At 37.1% G+C, this 20,504-nt stretch overlaps 4 protein-coding genes across 4 annotated transcripts; 3 read left to right on the top strand and 1 right to left on the bottom strand.

Annotated features, from left to right (window-relative positions):
• Positions 1-916: 916 nt before the first annotated feature.
• On the top strand, positions 917-3,001 carry MELLADRAFT_110666 (uncharacterized protein; the record flags this gene model as incomplete). Its single annotated transcript, XM_007414895.1, has 1 exon — positions 917-3,001. The coding sequence occupies one exon, from the start codon at positions 917-919 to the stop codon at positions 2,999-3,001; it is 2,085 nt and encodes a 694-aa protein (XP_007414957.1).
• A 4,416-nt stretch (positions 3,002-7,417) lies between these two features.
• MELLADRAFT_66781 (uncharacterized protein) lies at positions 7,418-9,455 on the top strand (the record flags this gene model as incomplete). Its single annotated transcript, XM_007414896.1, has 2 exons — positions 7,418-9,340; positions 9,435-9,455. 2 exons carry the CDS (start codon positions 7,418-7,420, stop codon positions 9,453-9,455), a joined length of 1,944 nt encoding a protein of 647 aa, XP_007414958.1.
• Positions 9,456-13,975: 4,520 nt separating this feature from the next.
• On the top strand, positions 13,976-16,278 carry MELLADRAFT_91841 (uncharacterized protein; the record flags this gene model as incomplete). Its single annotated transcript, XM_007414897.1, has 4 exons — positions 13,976-14,197; positions 14,294-15,716; positions 16,055-16,122; positions 16,201-16,278. The coding sequence occupies 4 exons, from the start codon at positions 13,976-13,978 to the stop codon at positions 16,276-16,278; spliced, it is 1,791 nt and encodes a 596-aa protein (XP_007414959.1).
• Positions 16,279-17,375: 1,097 nt separating this feature from the next.
• On the bottom strand, positions 17,376-18,028 carry MELLADRAFT_110663 (uncharacterized protein; the record flags this gene model as incomplete). Its single annotated transcript, XM_007414815.1, has 2 exons — positions 17,376-17,783; positions 17,897-18,028. The coding sequence occupies 2 exons, from the start codon at positions 18,026-18,028 to the stop codon at positions 17,376-17,378; spliced, it is 540 nt and encodes a 179-aa protein (XP_007414877.1).
• Between the last annotated feature and the right edge of the window lie 2,476 nt (positions 18,029-20,504).

The following is a 20,504-nucleotide window of genomic DNA, read 5'->3' as shown; positions in this document are numbered from 1 at the left end:
TGTACATGTTGGGTATGTGAGACTGAGTGTTGCATGCATTCTTGATTGTAGTGTGGATGGGGCTACAGCTCACTGGTGTTAATATTGGGCAGGAACTGGACAATCTTGATTGGGTAAACTTGTCACTGGGAGGCATTGTGACACTTATGTATCCACTTAGATAATTTACATGGATTATATTTGTCTTTTGGTTGGTGAACTTATTGGCCTCTTCTAGCCTTGTTGTTTTCTCAATTTCAAAAGTTCTACAGAATGCTTGCAAAACTCTGCTGAATCCTACAAAACCCTTCAGAGTATTCCAAATTCTGTATATCAACTGGGTGGCAGAAGAAACCCACTATACAAATCCAAAAACCATTCATGTTACAGCCATTCTGATGATCAATGACAGAATTCATTGACTGTGTGTTGCTTTTGGAGTTGAATCTAGAGAGGTCAAAACTGGTTTGAACCGAGGTTTTGCACAAAAATGAACAATGGTGCCTGGCACAACTTGCCTGAAAGATCTGTCACTTTGGACCAGATTCAACTATTTTTGGACATTTGGATCAAATCCAGTGAAACACAGCAATGAACATTTTTACTGTTAATTGTCAGAATGGCTGTACCATGCCCCACCAACCTGAGCACCAACATAGAAAGTTTCTCTAGATCTGACACATGAAGCAGCCTGTACTGGAAGGTTACCTGGGAGCAATAAAAAAAGCTTGGATGGAGCAAGAATCACATTCTGTGACAAAAAACACAGGTTGAACTTGTACCAAGGGATTGTGGGGTTAGATATAAAACATGCATCATTGGCTTAAATGTCTCATAATATGGGTGACCAGATTCCAGGTTCAAAATTTTTATGCCCAAATTCCACATTATTGCTCTCCTGGAATCTTGATCTCAAAAAGGAGCAGCTATTCAAATCATGCTTACTTCCAAGATATGGCTTATTCACTTTACTCAAGTTGTCTTCATCCCAGTGATCTTTGCAGGATTTTGGGATGATAAGCACACAGTAGAATTCTACTCAGACATCATTGATGCAGAACCAAGCATTGAAACTAGTTTTTCAAAACCTGATGGCCTTTCAATGCAGGACAGAATATATCCACGACAGATCAGTTATGATCCAATTTCTTTCAACCAAGATATAGAATATGGCTGGGATCACTTCTGTGCAGATCACTATCATACACCGGACTTCCATTCACAGGATAGCCTATTTCCAAGTCAAGAATCAAGAGATCAAACTGAAAAAGAGATGGAATTGGAAACAGGCACTACTCAAGTGAGAAGTATCTCACCAAGAGAAAATGTATCAATTGGTAGAATGGGAAAGAGTTTTGGAAGCACCAATACACAACCCTTGAATGAACCAATTGTGGCTTTTGAACAACCTTTGATGGTTTGTCAAGACTCTGAAACCATGCAGGTGAGAAGTATATCAGCAAGAAAAACTTTACCAATTGATATCATGAGAAACAGATTAGAAAACACCAATCAAGACGAATCAACTGAGACTCTAATACCATCTGAACGGCCTGTGAGGGTACAGAGAAACATTGGAACCAAACATAAGCTCAATCACCTTCCTGAAGCAAGACATCAAAAGAAACACAAAGAAAATGATACACCTCAAGAGAACATGCAACTTGAGAAGAAATTACAAGACATTAATCACCAGAAGCATCACCACTATGCACATGAAATCACATTGAGCTCAGTTCTTCAATGGCAATGTAGAATACTATTGGCCAAGAGATACAATGTCTCTTACAAAATTGCAAGATTTTTCAATAATTTAGAAAAATCCTACATGCTCATGCCAGATCATAGCTTATATAGACTCAGAAATTTCAGTCAATTCCATATATCTATTGAGAAATTGAGGACCAGCCTTGTAATGGGGAGTATAGGTGCTTTGAAGCTCATAGTCCAAAGACACATTGGATTGGAATTGATGAACTCATTGATTCTTGATTTATGGGAATATCTTCAACAGTTTATCAATGATGAGTTGATGTTGTCACCAAAAGAGACTATTATAATGTCAGCTGAGAAGCAAAAAAGACAAAAACACAACTGGATCCAACCTGGAGAACTCCTTGAATATTTATCAAATCTTGCAAACAGCTCTCCAATATCATCAAAGATTGTACACCTAAAAATCCAGGATTGGGCTACCACAACCACCTACAAGAATATGATCTCTGGTATTGCTACAGATTATCAGTCACTTGTTGAAGAATGTGAGACATTTTACAAACAAAAAGGAGAAGACAAGACTGTTTATTACAAAAACAAAAATAAGGCCAGAAATCACCACATATTGCAAGATAACTTAACCAACACATCAACAAGATTGATCCCAATCCTCTCCTCTTCTCAATTAGTCCAGGCTCTCAAGAAGCTAGGATGGGATGTGGCTAGAAGCAAGTATACTGTCACCTTCTTTTCATACCTTCACAGTGTTATAGAATCCAATCCTGACCCAGAAAAGAGTCTTTACAATGATTCAAAGGATGTCCAGGAAGGAGCTCAGATATTAAACAAAAAAATGGTTCATCAGGCAATCCACTTAGCACAAAATGAAGTGACTCCAGCATTCATGGGTCTTTTGCGGCTGATGCATCATGATCCAGCAATAGACGCTGATTCAACTTGGAATGCTGTATCTCAGAGTGGTTGGGAATTTTTGAAAGAGTATTTTTCTACATGGATTAGATATCTTTCAGAACCAGATCATCATATCTTGGTGATTCCTCCTGGAAAAGCTAGGGTGTTGGATGAATGGTTTGATTTGAAAGTAACACTGAATTATCTAAGCAAAAAAAGAGAGACAAACACAGTACCACAAGGTCTGATTTGGTTTCTGGCAGATGTGTGGTATGATGAAATGAATTGTCCAGAAAGTAATGGCAAACAATCACCAAGTTTTAGGATTCTTCCTCCACACAGGAAAGTTATAGAACAGAGGTGTCTCCAAAGAATGCCAAGGAAAGACTGTTGATAGAATTACAGTAATAGTATTGTCATGTTCAAGTATCATCTGATGATTAAGATTGTGGATTATGACTTTCATGTTTGTGCTATTTCCATGATCAATTTCTATGAGCTTTTTAGCAGTCAATCAGTGGGGCATCATACATGGTACATATAGAAGTTAGGCATGCATATTTCAGAAGGGGGTGTCAGTAGCTTGGAATGGTTGATTTTTTGATGACTGGAGGTGTACCCCTGAGCCCTGATTACAGGACCAGCGGCTAACAGTGCCATATTTGATATTACAATATGTCATAAAGCCATAAGCTGTGTCTCAATGCTTGGGGTCAAGAGCTACTTCAACACATGTATGTAATGTATTAAAGCCATAATAAGCCTAACCCATCTGTTGACCACCAGTTGACATGTGACTAGACAAGACTCACCCACCAACCGCAAGTTGACACTTGACCTGAGAATATAAAAACCCCCTGTTCTTCCTTAGAATCATCCCCCATCTTTTACTACAATCACAACACAGAACCACATTTCACTTGACTCATACTGAGACTGTCTTTGAGTATGTGGTTAGTTATGTAGCTTGTTAAAGACCATTCTTGAGCATTATTGGTTGTATGCCTGAACACTCAAGGTACTGATTTCTACAAGCCCAGGGAATTCATTGTCTCTAGACATAGACTTCAAGGCAGCAAATCTTCCTCCTTTTTAAGAGCTCTAAAGTAGCCTCAGGATCTTTGGTTTACCAAAGCTTAAAGCCTGCCACTCACAACCTCACAAGGGTAGAACACAACAGCTATTTACTGTCTTTTAACTTCTTTCCCTTTCCTTAAACCCACCTCTTAGAGGTAAACTAAATGTAGTGCTCACTTGGTTTTTACCATGTGAAGACCACACTATCCCTTTTGTAAGCTACCCTCAGTGAAGAGTACACCCAAATGATGTGTACTCCTCACAACTTGGGGGCCTCATTGGTGTTTTGCTTAAGACCATTCATTGCTATCCTCAGACACTTGTGTATCCACTGAGATAAATTACATGGATTATATTTGTCTTTTGGTTGGTGAACTTACTTGCCTCATCTACGCTTATTGTGTTATTGATTTAAGAGGTCTACAGAATGCTTGCAAAGCTTTGCTGAACCCCACATGTGAGGAATATGTGTCTGTTCGGTGTACTTTTCACTAAGTGGATCATAGCACTACAAGAAAGATAAGTCTTGACATAGAAAACTATTGAGATCTCAGGAGAGGAGCAAAAAATACAAAAAAATGCACCTTGTTGCCTGCTATCAGAGCTTTAATCCAATTATTTTTTGGTATTTTTAGAGTCTCTTTTGATGAATGTACTAACAATAAACCTTCAATTTCATCAAATTACAACCTGTAACAAATGCTGAGATTTGGCTCACAAAGATCAAATGGACATTTTGATGTCTAAGAAACCACATAACTTTTGCATTTGGGCATGAAAAACCTCGATTTTGAGTTCATTAGAAAGCTGAACATCTGATCCAGAGCTTTCATTGAAAGTGAAAATGTGTAGCTAGTCTGGTAAGGGCGTTATGGAGACATATGTGTGAATTGTTTCAAGCTTCTATAACTTCTTTCACTCAACAGCCAGAGCTCTTAGTCCATAACAAAGTATGTCCAGAATGCATTCAGCTTTCTAATGAGTTAATGATCAAGTCCTTTGGAGCGCAATTAAAAAAATTATGAGTTTTCTCAGAAATAAGAATGTCCATTTGATCCTCATGAGCCAAATTTCAGTCTTTGTTACAGGCTGTAATTTGATGAAATTGAAGGTTTATTGTTGGTACATTCATCAAAAGAGACTCTAAAAATACCAAAAAATACTTGGATTAAAGCTCTGATAGCAGGCAACAAGGTGCATATATTTTTGGATGCCACTATTTAGAGCCCCCTCAGCTGATATCCGGAGCCCCCCGGGTTTTCACCAAAACCCGCATGACCCGATGACACCCCACTGAATTTAGCCTATAATTTCCTTGTTCGGACCTCGAGGGCTCATCGAGGGCTCCCTAAGAGGGCACATAATTACGCTGGAGCCCCGATGGGGCGACAAATACCACAAAAACAAATGCAGGGGGCTCCCAAATTGTTTTGAGCCCGGACTGGCCCTGGCACCCCTTGCATCATGCACGGACATTGGCCCTTCCACCCCTTGGAAGGAGCACACACAACTTCAAAACATATAGACGCGTCCCCTCTCCCTTCCAACTTTCTTCCCTTGTCCGATTTTTCTCCTTCTTTTCCTTACCCACTAATAACAGCTAATAACATCGTTAAACAACTTTAAACAACCAAACCAACCTTCATAATACAACTAACACAACCCTCTGCCTACAAACCTTCTCATTTGACACATACAGCAAAACTCTACACTATGAACCACCCAAACCACGCAAGCCACCAAAACCCTGATTATTATGCCAATGTTTGAGGTCTTTATTTTGCGCTCAAATCGAGCGAGTTGCAGCTTGTGGTAGGTCAATGAGTCGATGACGGCTCAGTCATCTTTTTGAGTCGTTGACGGCTCATTCAGTTTTTTGTAATGTAATGTTGCATGAATAGTTTTTTCAAGTACATAAAAGGTTAGGTTGCATGGAAACCAGGTGTGGGAAAAAAATAACGGGAGCCCCTTGAGGAGCCCCTTTTTGAAAAAGGGGCTCCTGATTTATTTGAAGCCTTGGAATCGACCCGATAGGGGGCTTCGGATCCTGTTCCGAGGGCTCTAAATAGTGGGATCCATATTTTTGTATTTTTTGCTCTCCTCCTGAGATCTCAATATTTTTCTATGACAAGACTTTTCTTTTCCGTGCAGAAAATATTATGTTTCTTGTAGTTATGGCGTTCAAACATGTGCAAGATCTGTGCAAGCAATCTTGCACGGATCTTGCTTAATTAATTTTTTCACAACCCCCTGCTGTATATATTTACCCTTTCTCATCAAGGGCAAACTGAGTCCTCGAAGCGGGGAAGCCTAGGTTCACACATAACTTTCTTAAGTCTGCAAGTTTTGTGCAAATTCTCTGCAAGATGTTTGAAAGAACTTGCACAGAACTTTCTTGCAACTTGCAAATTTCTTGCGCATGTTTGAACGCCATAAGTGTAGGGAAAGGAAAAAGTGTGTCTTCAATTGGTACACCCAAGTAGTGACTACAGCTAGTTGAATTCCAATAAGAGGGTTTGAGGGAGTAAAAATGAAAGGGAAAGGCTATCAAGAGCTAATACACTCAAAAACTTTTGAGAATGCAAGGGGCAGGCTTCAAAATTTGTCAAACCAAAGATCCTGAGGCTACTTTGGACTATTTGTAAGGGAGGAAGCCTTGCTGCTTTGCATGTTTTCATAGAGACTATGATGGCCCAGGGCTTGTAGAAATCAATACCAAGAGTGCTCAGCAATGGGACCCGTAATGCTCAAGTTTGGTCTTTAGACTACACAACTAATCACTTACTCAAGGATCCTCTCAATAGGATTTCAAGTATACTGTGACTCTGATGTTTTGATGTGTTGTAAGATGCTGTACGAATCAAGCAAGGAAGAGGGGTTTATATACTCACAAGTTCAAGTGTGAACTTGTTGGTAGTTGTTTGATTCTTGTCTCATTGCTTGGGTTAGGTTTGTCATGTGATTAATACATTACATACATGTGTTTATGTGGCTCTTTGCACTGAGCCTTGAGATGTAACTTATGACTTTTGACAATATCATGTTATGACATGTGATGCTGTTAGCCTGTGGTCCTGTGGTCCTGTGATCAGGGCTCAGGGCGGAAACTACAAGACCCTTCAGAGTAAGATAGTAGTCATTGAAAACCTGTATATCAAGTGGGTGACAGAAGTTAGCAACCCACTATACAAATCCAAAGACCATTCATGTTACAGCCATTCTGAAAATTGGTGGCAGAATTTGTTGACTGTGTGTTGCTCTTGGAGTTGGATCAAGAGAGGCCAAAACTGGAGTAAACCAAGTTTTGCACAAACATGAACAATGCCACCAGAGAAACCCACCACTCTGGACCAGATTTAACTAGTTTTGGCCTTTTGGAATAAATCAGGTGCAACACATCAATGAAGATTTCTACTGTTGTTTTTCAGAATGGCTGTATTTTGCCTCACCAATCTGAGGCCCACATAGAAAGCTTTTCTATATCTGACACAGCAAGCAGCCTGTACACAAAGTGCAGCTGGGGGCAGTGAAAAAATCTTGGAGCAAGGAACACATTCTGGGACAAGAAACATAGGTTGTACCAAGGGAGGGGATTACATATAAAACATGTATCATTGGCTTAAATATCTCATAATATGGGTAGCCAGATTCTAGGTCCAAGCTTTTGATGCCCAAAATTCACATTATCACTCTCCTTGAATTTTGATCTCAAAAAGGAGCAGCTATTCAACTCATGCTTCCTTCAATAATTACTCAAGTTTTCTTTCTTCCAGTTATCTCTGCAGGATTTTGGGATGATAAGCACACAGTAGAATTCTACTCAGACATCATTGATCCAGAAACAACCCTTCAAACTAGCTTTTCAAGACCTGATGGTACTTCAATGCAGGACACAATTCATCCACAACATATCAGTGATGATCAAAATTATTTCAACCATGATATTTCATTTGGATGGGATGATGTCTGTTCCAATCACTATCATACACTGGACTTCCATTCACAGGATATTCTATTTTCAATCCAAGAATCAAGAGCACAAATTGAAAAAGAGATAGGATTGGAAACAAGTGCTACTCAAGTGAGAAGTATCTCACCAAGAGGAAATTTATCAATTGGTAAAATAGGAAACAGTTTTGGGAGCACCAATACAAAAATTTTGAATGAACCCATTCTGAATTTTGAACAACCTTTGAGGGTTTGTCAAGACTCTGAAACCATGCAGGTGAGAAGTATATCAGCAAGAAAAACTTTACCAATTGATATCATAGGAAACCAATTAGAAAACACCAATCAACACGGATCACTTGGGGCTCTAACACCATCTGAACAGCCTGCAAACATTGGAACCAAACATAAGCCCAATAACCTTCCTGCAGCAAGCCATCAAAAGAAACGCAAAGCAAATGATACATCTCAGGACAGAATGCAACTTGAGAAGAAATTACAAGACATTAACTACCAGAAGCATCACTACTATGTACATGAAAGTACATTGAGCTCAGTCCTTCAATGGCAATGTAGACTACTATTAGCCAAGAGATACAATGTTTCTGACAAAATTGGTGATTTTTTCAAAAATTTAGAAAAATCCTACAAGCTCATGCCAGATCATAGCTTATACAGACTCAGAAATTTCAGTCAATTCCATATATCTATTGAGAAATTGAGGACCAGCCTTGTAATGGGGAGTATAGGTGCTTTGAAGCTCATAGTCCAAAGACACATTGGATTGGAATTGATGAACTCGTTGATTCTTGATTTATGGGAATATCTTCAAGAGTTTATCAATGCTGAGTTAATGTTGTCACCAAGAGAAACCATTATAATGCCAGCTAAAAATCAAAAAAGACAGAAACACACTCGTATCAAACGTGGAGAACTCCTTGAATATATATCAAATCTTGCAAAGAGCTCTCCAATAGGATCAAAAATCATACACCAAACAATCCAGGATTGGGCTACCACAACCACCTATAAGGATATTATTTCTGGTATTGCTACAGATTATGGGTCACTTGTTGAAGAATGTGAGATATTTTACAAACAAAAAGGAGAAGAAATGACTATTTATTACAAAAACAAAAACAAGGTCACAAATCACCACATAATTCAAGACGACTTAACCAACACATCAACAAGATATGTCTCAATCCTCTCCTCTTCTCAATTAGTCCAGGTTCTCAAGAATATAGGATCAGATGTGCCTAGAAGTGATGGCACTCTGACCTTCTTTTCACACCTTCACAGTGCTATAGAATCCATCCCCAACCCAGAAATGGGTGCTTGCAACAATTCAAAGCATGTCGAGGAAGGAGCTCAGATCTTAAACAAAGATATGGTTCACCAGGCAATACATTTAGCACAAAATGAAGTGACTCCAGCATTCATGGGTCTTTTGCGGCTGATGCATCATGATCCAGCAATAGACACTGATACAACTTGGAATGCTGTATCTCAGAGTGGTTGGGAATTCCTGAAAGAGTATTTCTCTACATGGATTAGATATCTTCCAGAAAAGGGTCACAAAATATTGTTGACTCCTCCTGGAAAAGCTAGGGTGACACAGGAATGGTTTGATTTAAGATTAACACTGAACTATCTAAGCAAGAAAAGAGGAGTCAACATGGTACCACAAGGTCTGATTTGGTATCTGGTAGATGTGTGGTATGATGAGATGAATTGTCCAGAAATTAATGGCAAACAATCACCAAGTTTTAGGATTCTTCCTCCACACCGGAAATATATAGAACAGAGGTGTCTCCAAATAATTCACAGAAAAAACTGTTGATGTAGATATAGTATTTTTATGATCAAGTCTTGCTTGATGCTCAAGGTTGTGGATTATGACTTGCATGTTTGTGCTTTTCTTGTGATATTTTTTTATGAGATCTTTAGCATTCAATCAGTGGTGGCATCATCTTTGATGAAATTAGAATTTAGGCATGGATTCTTCAGAAGGGGGTGTCAGTAGCTTGAAATGTTTGATATTATGATGACTGGATATGTTTTCTTCTATTATGATCCCTCTATTTCTTGTGTTGCAATTCCCTTCCTTTTGCAAAGAAACAGTTTTTTCTTTGATCTTTACTCTCCAAGCATGTGATTCATTTGGTTGTAGCCTGTGGTACTAATTAGCTCTGCTATTTTTCTCTGAACCAGTTTCTCATTTGGGTATACTACTTAAACTGCTATGAGTAACTTGTAATCAACAAAGTGGAAAGGGGGAAAGTTGGATCCATTATATGTATCCCTGTAGCTGATGGGTTGGCCTTTTCTAACCATCTCTTTCAATCCACAGCTATGACACTACCAGCATAAAGTAATTTTCCTGTGGAAAAAATGATTACTTACATAATCAAAAATGCTGCTCTAATGCATTTTCATTCATTTGTTTCTATGAATGCAATCATTTTTTCTACATGAAGATTACTTTATGCTGGCAGTGTGAGATCATAGCTGATGACCACTTTTGTGATCAACTTCTCCATAGCATTCAATTTGGTCAAAGTAATATCCATCTTCAACTCAAGGTTTAAATCACCTTATCACACTCTAAGTCAATGAATCTTCTCCCACCCTCCCATTCCCTGCATGAAATGGATATCAGTATTTCAGCTTCAGGACTATTTTGAAATCAGTGAGGGTTGGTTGTGTTTCATTTATTCTCATTTCTTCTTGGTTTCTTACAGCAGGTGTATTTCATTAGACTACTTTGGTCTAGTTTATTATTTTTACCGTTTTAAGGTACAGTATCATATCATTGTTTATTATTCAATCATCTTTGTTTGGTTTGAGACTTGTGTACTTGTCACAATTGTTTTGTATCCGCTAGCCACCCAGTAGGGTGGGTTTTTTGTTGTACACATCATTTTATTTCCCTTGGCTTACACCTTGGGCTTTGCACCAATCACTGAACTTATCCTTGGTATATTCATTCCCAACAGATAGTAACTTTACCAAGTCCCATTTCTTCCTCTTTTGTAACTTTCTATGGATTTTTTTGCATTTCAATTTCCTTTGTAATCAACAAGTGTTCTAGAGTTCAATTACCGGACCTTTTATATTTCATTGTCAGATCTGGATAAAATGTGACATAATTCCTGTCAAATAAGCTGTATTTTTGCCCAAGAGAAGCACTCTTTTTGGATCATGGCCTTTTTCCATTACCAAGGCTATCAAAAACCGTGAGGCAATGGAAGATTAGGGAACAGTGACAAATATACCGTGGTTGAATCTATGGCAAGATTCATTGTGAGAAGATTCCATTTGATCTTAAGTTCACCATCATAGAGGCAAATGTACTTGTCATCAAGACTGGCCAAACAACACAAACTTCAAATTAAGAGTAACAAATTAAACTTGCTTGAAGTTCACTTGGGTATCAGTTGGGATTTCTCAGAAGGACAATGTATGGGACCCTGGAAATCATCAGGTGAAGAATATGTCTTAATCAGAATAGATTGAGGTTCATTGGACTCGTGATTGTTGGTATGTAACCTCCAAGAATTAAGTCCCCTTGAGTTGTTTTTTTGCTTCTCAGACTCTGTTTCACCTCACTTTAGAACGTGTTGAGATTCTGGTAGGTTGTTCTTTGCATGTTGCTACATATTCTGGTACCACACACATTGGTTTACATTGAGTGGATGGGTTTTGAATTGGTAGTGTAGGAGAGGTATACATGTGCTTTCAAATTTCATAGGGGTCTTTTAGTTGGTCTTAGGCCATTTACAGGAGGCTTAAGGTCCATTTTTGGTGTTTTTATCACAGTTTCAAAGCTGTGCCAAACTGTATTTTGCTCATGAAACCTATATAATCCAAATTTTTAATATTGCATGAAGACCCACATGGCAGAAGCACCACATTTTTTATGGTGGCAGAGAAGTGAAAAAATAACATAAAAAGACATGATTATTGGAGCTCACATGCTGGAAATCACCTGATGTAAGCCCCTCTTTGAGGGCGCGGCAAAAAAACTTGTGAGGGGCTCAGTTAATCTTAATCCTCAACAACCAACACTGCCAACAAAGATGCCACAGATTAGAAATTTCAAGGTACCATGGATTGCAATAGCCTCAGAGACAGTGTCCAATTAATTGATCCAAGGCAATCTTTGGGGCCAAAGAAAGCCTCAGATTGATTCCTTGGACACACAGTCCAAGGGAATTTATATCTGAGGTACATATCTTTGCTGGCAGTTCAAGCAGCATTCAACATCTTTGAGGCCTTCAGTACCATGGGTGCCAGCAATGTTGACATATGGCAGGGGATTTAATACTTTCAGATGATTGCCATTGGATAGCTTTTTTTCAAGGTGGATATGGTTTTTGCCTTGTAGGACAAGTATCTCTTGTAAGTTTTTGTTCATTGCCTCTGACTACCAAAATCTCAAAGGAACAATGAAAAGTTTTCATTGTGAATTCATACAGACTTTCACTCAGTCTCAATTCATGCTTCAAGTTCAATCCTTGTCATTTGTTACTATATCGTGTATCATCTTCAACTAATCTGATAGTGATAGTGATACCCAATCACCTTTTTCTCCAAACTCACTAATCTTTTCTAATTCTTCAATATCACTGTTGCAATTGTTGATGTTAGTCCATTGCCTTTATAAGACAATTTTTTAGACATGGCTTATATGTTTCTTATCATTGGGATTGGTATGAGTCTGACCATGAGGTTTTAATATCCAATGCAAGTCTTCAATTGGTTTTCAGTTCAATTTCCAGATGTTTCAAAGCTGTGTTACGTAGATTTTTTGCTTGATTCTTGTTCCAACCAATCGAACCTCTTGGTCTAATCATACCTCGTCTTTGTTAATGTCCTCCAAGCTGTTGGGTTCGGTCTTAGAGCTTGTTTGAATGGACTTGGATTAGGATATCATTTGAGATCTTATTGGCTTGTGTTTATCCTAGTACTACGCAATTCCTGATATATATCCTAGATTTCTACTTTCTTTGATTCATCTTATAACTTGAATTTCAGATACTTCTCTACATATCAACTATGGTCTCGCTTCTTTTCTTGTGTTTTCGCTTAGTCTATTACTTTTGTTTTGGACTGTGAAGGTCTTATGTTTTGTTTTCTTTAGATTGAAAAGATCTCATTCGATTGAATACTTCGAAAATGATGCTATGATGTCTCAAATTCAGACATCTACGATCCAACCTTTGTGGATTGGTGAACTTTTATCATCACCATTTTTGATTGCGGCCTTCACATACCATTACAAATCCATATAAATGAAAGGATTAATTATAACATTTTTCAACATTCCATAAAGTTGCTCAGAGTCATGTTACAAAACTTGAAATCAAACTTTCGACGCAACCCCACCCCCCCGTTACATTTTTTCAATTTGTTTGGGTTGTTGGAATGATGAAAAAGCTTATGCTTCAACATATTCACACTTTTCTCGAATCCAACTGATTGTTGCAAAGATGATATTGATATGCATAACAGCCTCTTGTTTTGTTTTATCGTTGTTTTGTTGGTCTTTTCAATCAATTTCAACAACGGTACTTAGACTATCAATATCATTTTTGTTTAAAAAATTGAGTGACCAAGATCGATAAAGTTACATTTTATTTTTACTTTACCCCATTGAAAAGAAAAACACAAGTCATACAAAAAGCTTGTTGAAAGGAGTTTTATCTATGAACAGCGTACAACTTTGGAAGTTGGTTCGGTAGGTTATGTAAGAATCTTGATCATTTTTTTGTTCATTTCTTTCGGTCTTACTTGACATTTTTTTTCGGTTGCTTGTTCTTCATCGAAGAAAGTTGTCCAGACCAGATACGATAGAAGTTTGATAATCACTTGATTTTCTCTTTTTATTTTTCATTTTGATCTAGTTCTAAACCGATTCAGTTTTAATTTCAATTTGAAGTGTCTGTGTGTTTTTATTTTTCTACAAAACAAGTTTCATTTTTCATCAAATGGTTAGTCCAAAGATTAATTAGAATCTCAAGAATCTTGTAGTCTACTACTACTACCTCTTACGTTCAAGTTTTCATCTGGTCTTGTTCTTGTTCTTTTTTTATTATCATCTAATCCAATCATTCATCCATTTTGTGTGTGGGTTTTTTTCTTTCTTTCTAGAACCAATCTTTGAAACATTTTAATCTTAACTGCGATTATTATTTTTGAAGTTTTAGAAAATTGAAAAAGTTATAGAAAGATATTTACTCTTGAGGCATCAATCAACTTAAGCATTTAATCCAAACTCTTTAACAATTTTTCTTTAATTTTCGAATTTTAACAGGTTTAAATATAGAAGAATTACACTATGACTTCACATGCTACAGGCTCAGCAGTGGCACCAGTTAAAGTTAATAACACTCAATCGATATCACCACCCACTACTACTACCACTACTCCTATCACTACTCCTATCACTAATAAAGCTATCAATAATACTACTCCAACTACCAATCCTGTCTTACCTTCCACTATCACACCTTCACCTTCACCTTCACCTTCAAATCAAAATCAAAATCAAAATCAAGATGTAAGTCATTCATTTAACATCATTCTGTTCAAATCGCTAATGTGATCTTCAAATCGCTAATGTGATCTCCTTGATTGTTTTAAAATATTCAAAAAGCGACTAGTCTCTTCATCCAATAACGAAATCATCACCCAATCTTCGGTCGTTTCTTCACCTCAAACCATTCCAGTCGAACCATTAGCTTCATCATCTTCATCACTTTCAAATACTACCACAAATGATAAGAACGCATTACCAGTAGTAGCAGTGGTGATTATTGCGATTGTAGGAAGTGTGATTGGATTGTTTATAGTTTATAGGATCTATAGAAGACTGTTTTATAAATTTCAAAACCATCGATCAACTAAACCACCCAACAAGAAGAGTACGAAGAATCCGATTGAAGGAAGTCATCATGATGGATACGATCATTCATCGGTTTCTCAAATCATCAGTCATCATCAAATTGGATCACAACATCAATATCATTCAAAAGCCAGTTTAGCTAGACATTCGATTTATTATCCTCATTCTGGAAACCAATATCATCATGTAGAAGAACAAATCTCAGATTTAGGTTCGTATTCTATTGGAATCAAATCTTTAAATCAAGCTGTTCAAGGTGATCATCAGGATGAGAATAGATCAATGTCGTCTTCTTTGTTACCATTTGCTCATCATGATGAAAGTCAAAAGACGTCACCTACTAATCTTAACACAAATCAAGAGTTGATGATCGGTTTAGAGAGTGGATCAGATGATAGTCGACAAATCTTACTTGGACCACCGTCTCATTCGAATGGAAGAATATCACCTTTACCCATGAATCCATTACTTTTAACTAAAGATCATTCTACTTTATCTACCAATACGCTAAAACAAGCTACCAGACGTCAATCGATTCTTAGTCATCAACACAGTGTCTCGAGAAATGGATCGACTGATTTCGGACCATCTATGATGGATCATCGGATCAGTACGTATCCTGCACAACAACCACCCAGATCGAATAGTAGGACAAGTCTATATGCTGGACCACAATCGAGATCGAACAGTCGAATCGGTACATATGCATCACAACAATCAAGATCGAATAGTAGGATAAGCAATTCGGTTGGATTACCACACCTGACTAAACCTAGATACCAATTAACCTTACCTACTCCTTTATCTAAACCCACTGAAACGTTTATGAATGCACCATACCAAACCGATCGATCATTTCAATCTGATTCACATCCATCTGGATCTAACCATCGTCATGATCTTCATCATCAACAACTTGATGAATTCGAAATCAATTCGTTTACCCAACAACAACTTCATTATCAAAATGATGATCACTATGGTTCGATCCCTCTTCATTCTCAAATCGGATCTCTTTCAGGTGAAGATCATGATGAGTTTGTGAACCCTAATGAAAGTGGTGGTGGTGGTGGTGGTGGTGGTACAGCTGGTGGGAATTTGAAACATCATGATCATTCGGTTGGAACTTCTCCACTTGATTTACTTAAGATTCAATTCGCTCATCAACCACATAGTTTATAAGATCTTTCTCTGGGTTTATTTTTTATGATGACTTACATTTGAAAATCCAAGAAAGGCAAAACGTTTTTATAAATAGTTGAATTGGGGTTATACAAAGCTTTATTGGATTCGTTAATTGGTTTAGGGTTTCGTTTTTTCTTTACTTTTACCTAAACTTAATCATATTTCTTTTTTCTTCTTCTTTTTTCTTCTTTTTTATTACTTATATAGAAACCTTCGTGTAGCATTTATTCTTTTTTCTTTTGATTTCTTGTGATTTTATATTGTAACTTTTTGATTTTTTTTGTGTTCTTGACTATTTAAGCAATTATTTTTTCTAGAACTTGAAAGGTTTGATTGAAATGATCATTAGAATGAGAGAAGTTTGTCGAAATAAACAGGTCTTTAGGGGAATGAGTGTTGAGTTGATATTTATTATGATATTTTCATGTGATGAGGTCAGAAGCTAGGACTTAAAAAGGTGTATGTTTGGTGAGAGTAGTGGTTTGACCAATAGACCTTTTGTGAAACTTATCATGGCATTCGGCGACATTATCAGGTTTGAAGATTTCTGATTTATTGGGCAACAGGAGCTTGCTTCTAGATACCAGAATAGGTGACAGGTGCCAATAGTGACGTAGCCACGACGAAAGATGAGTAAGCCATTCATGTCACAATTGATCGCACTGCTGTGCTCTTTACCCCTCTGAAATGTTAAAGACTCTCTTTACCATGACATGAGGAGGCTCTTTACCCTCTTGCTAATCATATAAGACTGTGGATGCTTTTGAACTCCGGTTCTTCCCACTCTTATTCTTTCTCAAAGGGTTTTTTTAGAAAATTCATTCCTAAAGAAGTATTCTCACATTATCCGTGGTTCTTTATATTCGTCTTAGTGATTAGAATATTAAAAACTTTTTTCCCACCCACCTCTTCCTGGATTACTTCAATACTTGTTCGGCAGGCCCATGCGGTCCTCTTTTTATAGCTTTTTATGCCTTTGAGTCATTTGCACATTTATTTAAACCTATTCCGATAGCTGTTTTTTCTACTATGCAAATACATAGGGCTCCACGCCCCGATTCTGGCTAAACCTTCACATTGTGAGTTTAGGCTTAGCAGATCACCAACAAGCACCTTACCTATTCTCTGGGTGGTTTGTAGATATTTTGAATGTTTTAATATTATTTCTTGAAAATAAATGGGTGTTTTCTTGAAAATTTTGATTTCTTGAATCATTTGACCTACTTATCTTTTCTGTTTCAGTTTATCTTGAAATGATTTATTGAATTTTTCAAAAAAAAAAAAACGAATTCTCAAATTAGGCAATAGGAAAAAAAAAACATGAAAAAATATAGAGAGCTTGAACCAAACAAAATAGTTTCATAGTAAAGATATTTCTTTACTTTTAATTTTGATCTTTAGTGAAGTATGATATGATATATACAAGGCCTAGTTTAAATACCCTCTTTTTGAAAGAACAAAATTGATCAAGTTTTTCTTTAAATACAAACCCTTTCTTTAAATATTTACAAAGTCCTTTGTTCTACATGAAATAACTTAAAAACTAAAATCCCTATATAAGATAAAAAGATGAGATTAAAGGATACAAGATTTTATAACCAGACGTAAAAGTTTTTTTGTTTTTGGTCTTGAGGATTATATGTTACTTTTAGAAACCAGTTGGTCTACCATTCCCACCAACTCCATTTCGACCACGTCCTCCATTTGAAAATGGTGGAACTTGTATAACACCTGCTCCGTTTGTTGAAATTCCTCCTAATTGTGGTTGATTATTTAGGTTTGGATTGTTACTTAGGATTGGAGTGGTGGTGATGATTGGAGTGTTGGTGATGATCGGAGTGTTGGTGATGATTGGAGAGTTTTGGATTGGATATCCATTGGTTTGGATTGGGTATCCATTGGTTTGGATTGGATATCCATTGGTTTGGATTGGGTATCCATTGGTTTGGATTGGATATGCTCCGGTTTGGATTGGAACTCCGTTTTGAATGATGGTTGGTCTTACACCTGTATTCACAATTTGTCGTTTTTGATGGGTTGTTGGACGTTCATGTGTCTGGATAAAATTTATTAAGAAAGATAAAAAAAATAAGATAATTAATTGAACTATGTATGAAAAAATTTACTCACTTTTAAAGGGAATGGAAAGAAAAGGAAAAAAAGACGTACTGAAGCAGATTGTAGATAAGTTAATGCAGATCCATTTCTTTTGTTTAAATTCACTAATTTCATTAAAGGTGATCCATTACAAACCAAAACCAAAAGAATTGATAAAAAAATTAAATTTTTAAAACCTAACATGATTTTAAAAAAATTATGAATTTTGTTTTTTGTTTTGAAAGATCGGTTAAAGGATGAGGTTTGAATAAGAAAGAGTTTCAAGAAGAAAATAGTTTATACAAATTATACAATGAATATGTCTTGTAATATTACTATTAGAAGATAAGTTTGATATTTATAGTCAGTTTAAAAATTAGGACGAGATGAAGAGTTGTGGTAGAATTGGTTAGGAAGGTGTTTTATATCATTTAGAATTTAACGCCCATAATAAATATAACCCTTTAATTCGAAAAATTCTCAAGGTTTGTACTAGTAGTCACTTTGACGGAAAGTAGTTTGATTAAATTTGCCATGCGGAAACTGATCTTCAGTTCTTGCCAAGTTATGATAGACCAGAGTTTTAAGCCGAGTTCAAGGCAAGTGGTGATACATATATTATGATAGAAGGAAAAGTTTTGATGATGAGGTGGCGACTGTGAAATTTACTGTGAATAGACCTACATCGGTAGAGAAATTTGGCCCTCTTCAATTCATATTTGTTACGAGTTGGCTGACATCAAAACGAAAGCCATTACTACAAAACACTAGAATTTTAACACTGCTCAACATAGTCTTGCAATAAATATTAATGCGAAGAGGGATAAGTTCAAGAAAGGGAATCCGATCTACATTTGATTCTGAATTCTGAATTCGCGTCGGAGGCCATGAGCATTCTGAAGTATTCGGTTCTTAATCAGCTTCAAATGGTAGTCAGTCATATCAGCACGCTCAACCTGAACCACTCGAATTTAGGTGTTGCAGTTATTTATATCATTGGTTTTCCGCTCAGTTGATTAGGTATCAAGGTTTCTCTACATGAGGGAAATGGCGTAAAGACGCAAAAATACGAGTGTCCTCTGTTTATGCACACATCCTCCATGCCTGGTGAGACCGGTCCGAATTTTAGTTCTGTAGAAATCAAAAAGAATGTTGAGGTTGATCAGTGCATAAAGATTCTTGTTCAAAAGGTAACACCGTGTAGTTTTTATTCATGTCCAGCATCAGATGTTTATGTATGACAGTTCGATAGCTTTGTTTTGGATTAGTTTAGTCATTCAGGCCTTGCCCATCGTTAACCTTACGCTCATAAATGGGCGATGAGGAACGTATATATAAAGTATGATTTCCAAGGCGGGTTATGTATCTGTATCGTGTTATATGTTCACAATTGGGCAAGAGCTCTTTTAACCAAGACACTAGTTGAGCGTGATTTTGTGTGAATGAAAAATGAACAAATTGATCATTGGAATAATATCACCGGTGGGATTTGAATGTCTAAAGAATACATGGCGTAATCAACGGCTTTATAAAATTATCCAAAAAGAGGAAATTACTAATTCCATCAATTGCCTACTCCGAGAACGATAACAGGTTGCTGACTACACGGGCGACTTGTGTTGAACAAGGGGAAATTTGAGGGATTTTCCATGGCATACTTATTGGTGGAGCCTCAGAATTTGGAAATATGCATGTGTGGGCAGACATGCCATAGAGAAAGCAATGAGTGGTCAGACTCAGACAGAAATTGGGATATACACCAATCATGCTAAGGAGTTAATTCACAGAGAAATCATAAGTTTCATGAATTTATGATTCCCAACTTCAAAATGATAAAGTAGACTTCTTTATTATGTTGGTCACATCCATATGCAGTTAATACTTTTCTTACCTTTGATGTACCTCATCAGAAACCCCAAGGACAGTTCCCCATGCGGGCTATCAACTCCCGAGTCCCATCACTTTTGAGGCATTCAAAATATTGGATGCTTTGGAGCATGAGCCTCAAGTAAATGTGTGATATCTCGTCAGAATGATCGTAGATAGGTTTGTTGGGATGAATGATAGCAATGCTGATTTGATGGATTGAAATTGCAATCGAAGTGGGGGTAACAGTCACAGTGTGTTGTATGACTTAGCCCATGACTTAATCTTAGGTTTAGTCAGATGGTCAACCGGTTACCGAGGTCAACCGTCATGGTGACACCGCATACAGTTGTCTCCCGATGGTTTCAAGTTGCATGGAAGTCAGATTGCTGCTGGGCTTCAAAACCTTTCTTGTCTTTAACCTTCTCCCTCTTCGCAACCTCTCAAGCAATCTTACTTCAACGTTCTTCAATCATCGAAATCACCGAATCATCATCCAGTCATGGTACTCAAAAGTCCCGTCAATCTAAATCCAAGGCTTCAACTTGAACGTCTCAGCACGCAAACTGCTGACGAATACTCAACCGACGATAGCCTCAGCAATTTAGGTGATGAGAATCTATCATTATTTCCACCTCAACCGAATTCACCACTTTTACCTACCAATTCAAGTCCTTCCTACCTTCGATCACCTTCATTTCCATATCATACCTCACGTTCAAGTTTCAATCGAATTTGTAAATGTAAATTATCATTGAGAAGCTTTAGAATGATTGCATTAGTTCTACTTTGCATTACAGTGATGATTTGTTTA

This window comes from Melampsora larici-populina (genome assembly GCF_000204055.1).
Source record: "Melampsora larici-populina 98AG31 unplaced genomic scaffold MELLAscaffold_46, whole genome shotgun sequence".
NCBI classification, from domain to species: domain Eukaryota; kingdom Fungi; phylum Basidiomycota; class Pucciniomycetes; order Pucciniales; family Melampsoraceae; genus Melampsora; species Melampsora laricis-populina.
This window is presented reverse-complemented; position numbering and strand designations above follow the sequence as displayed.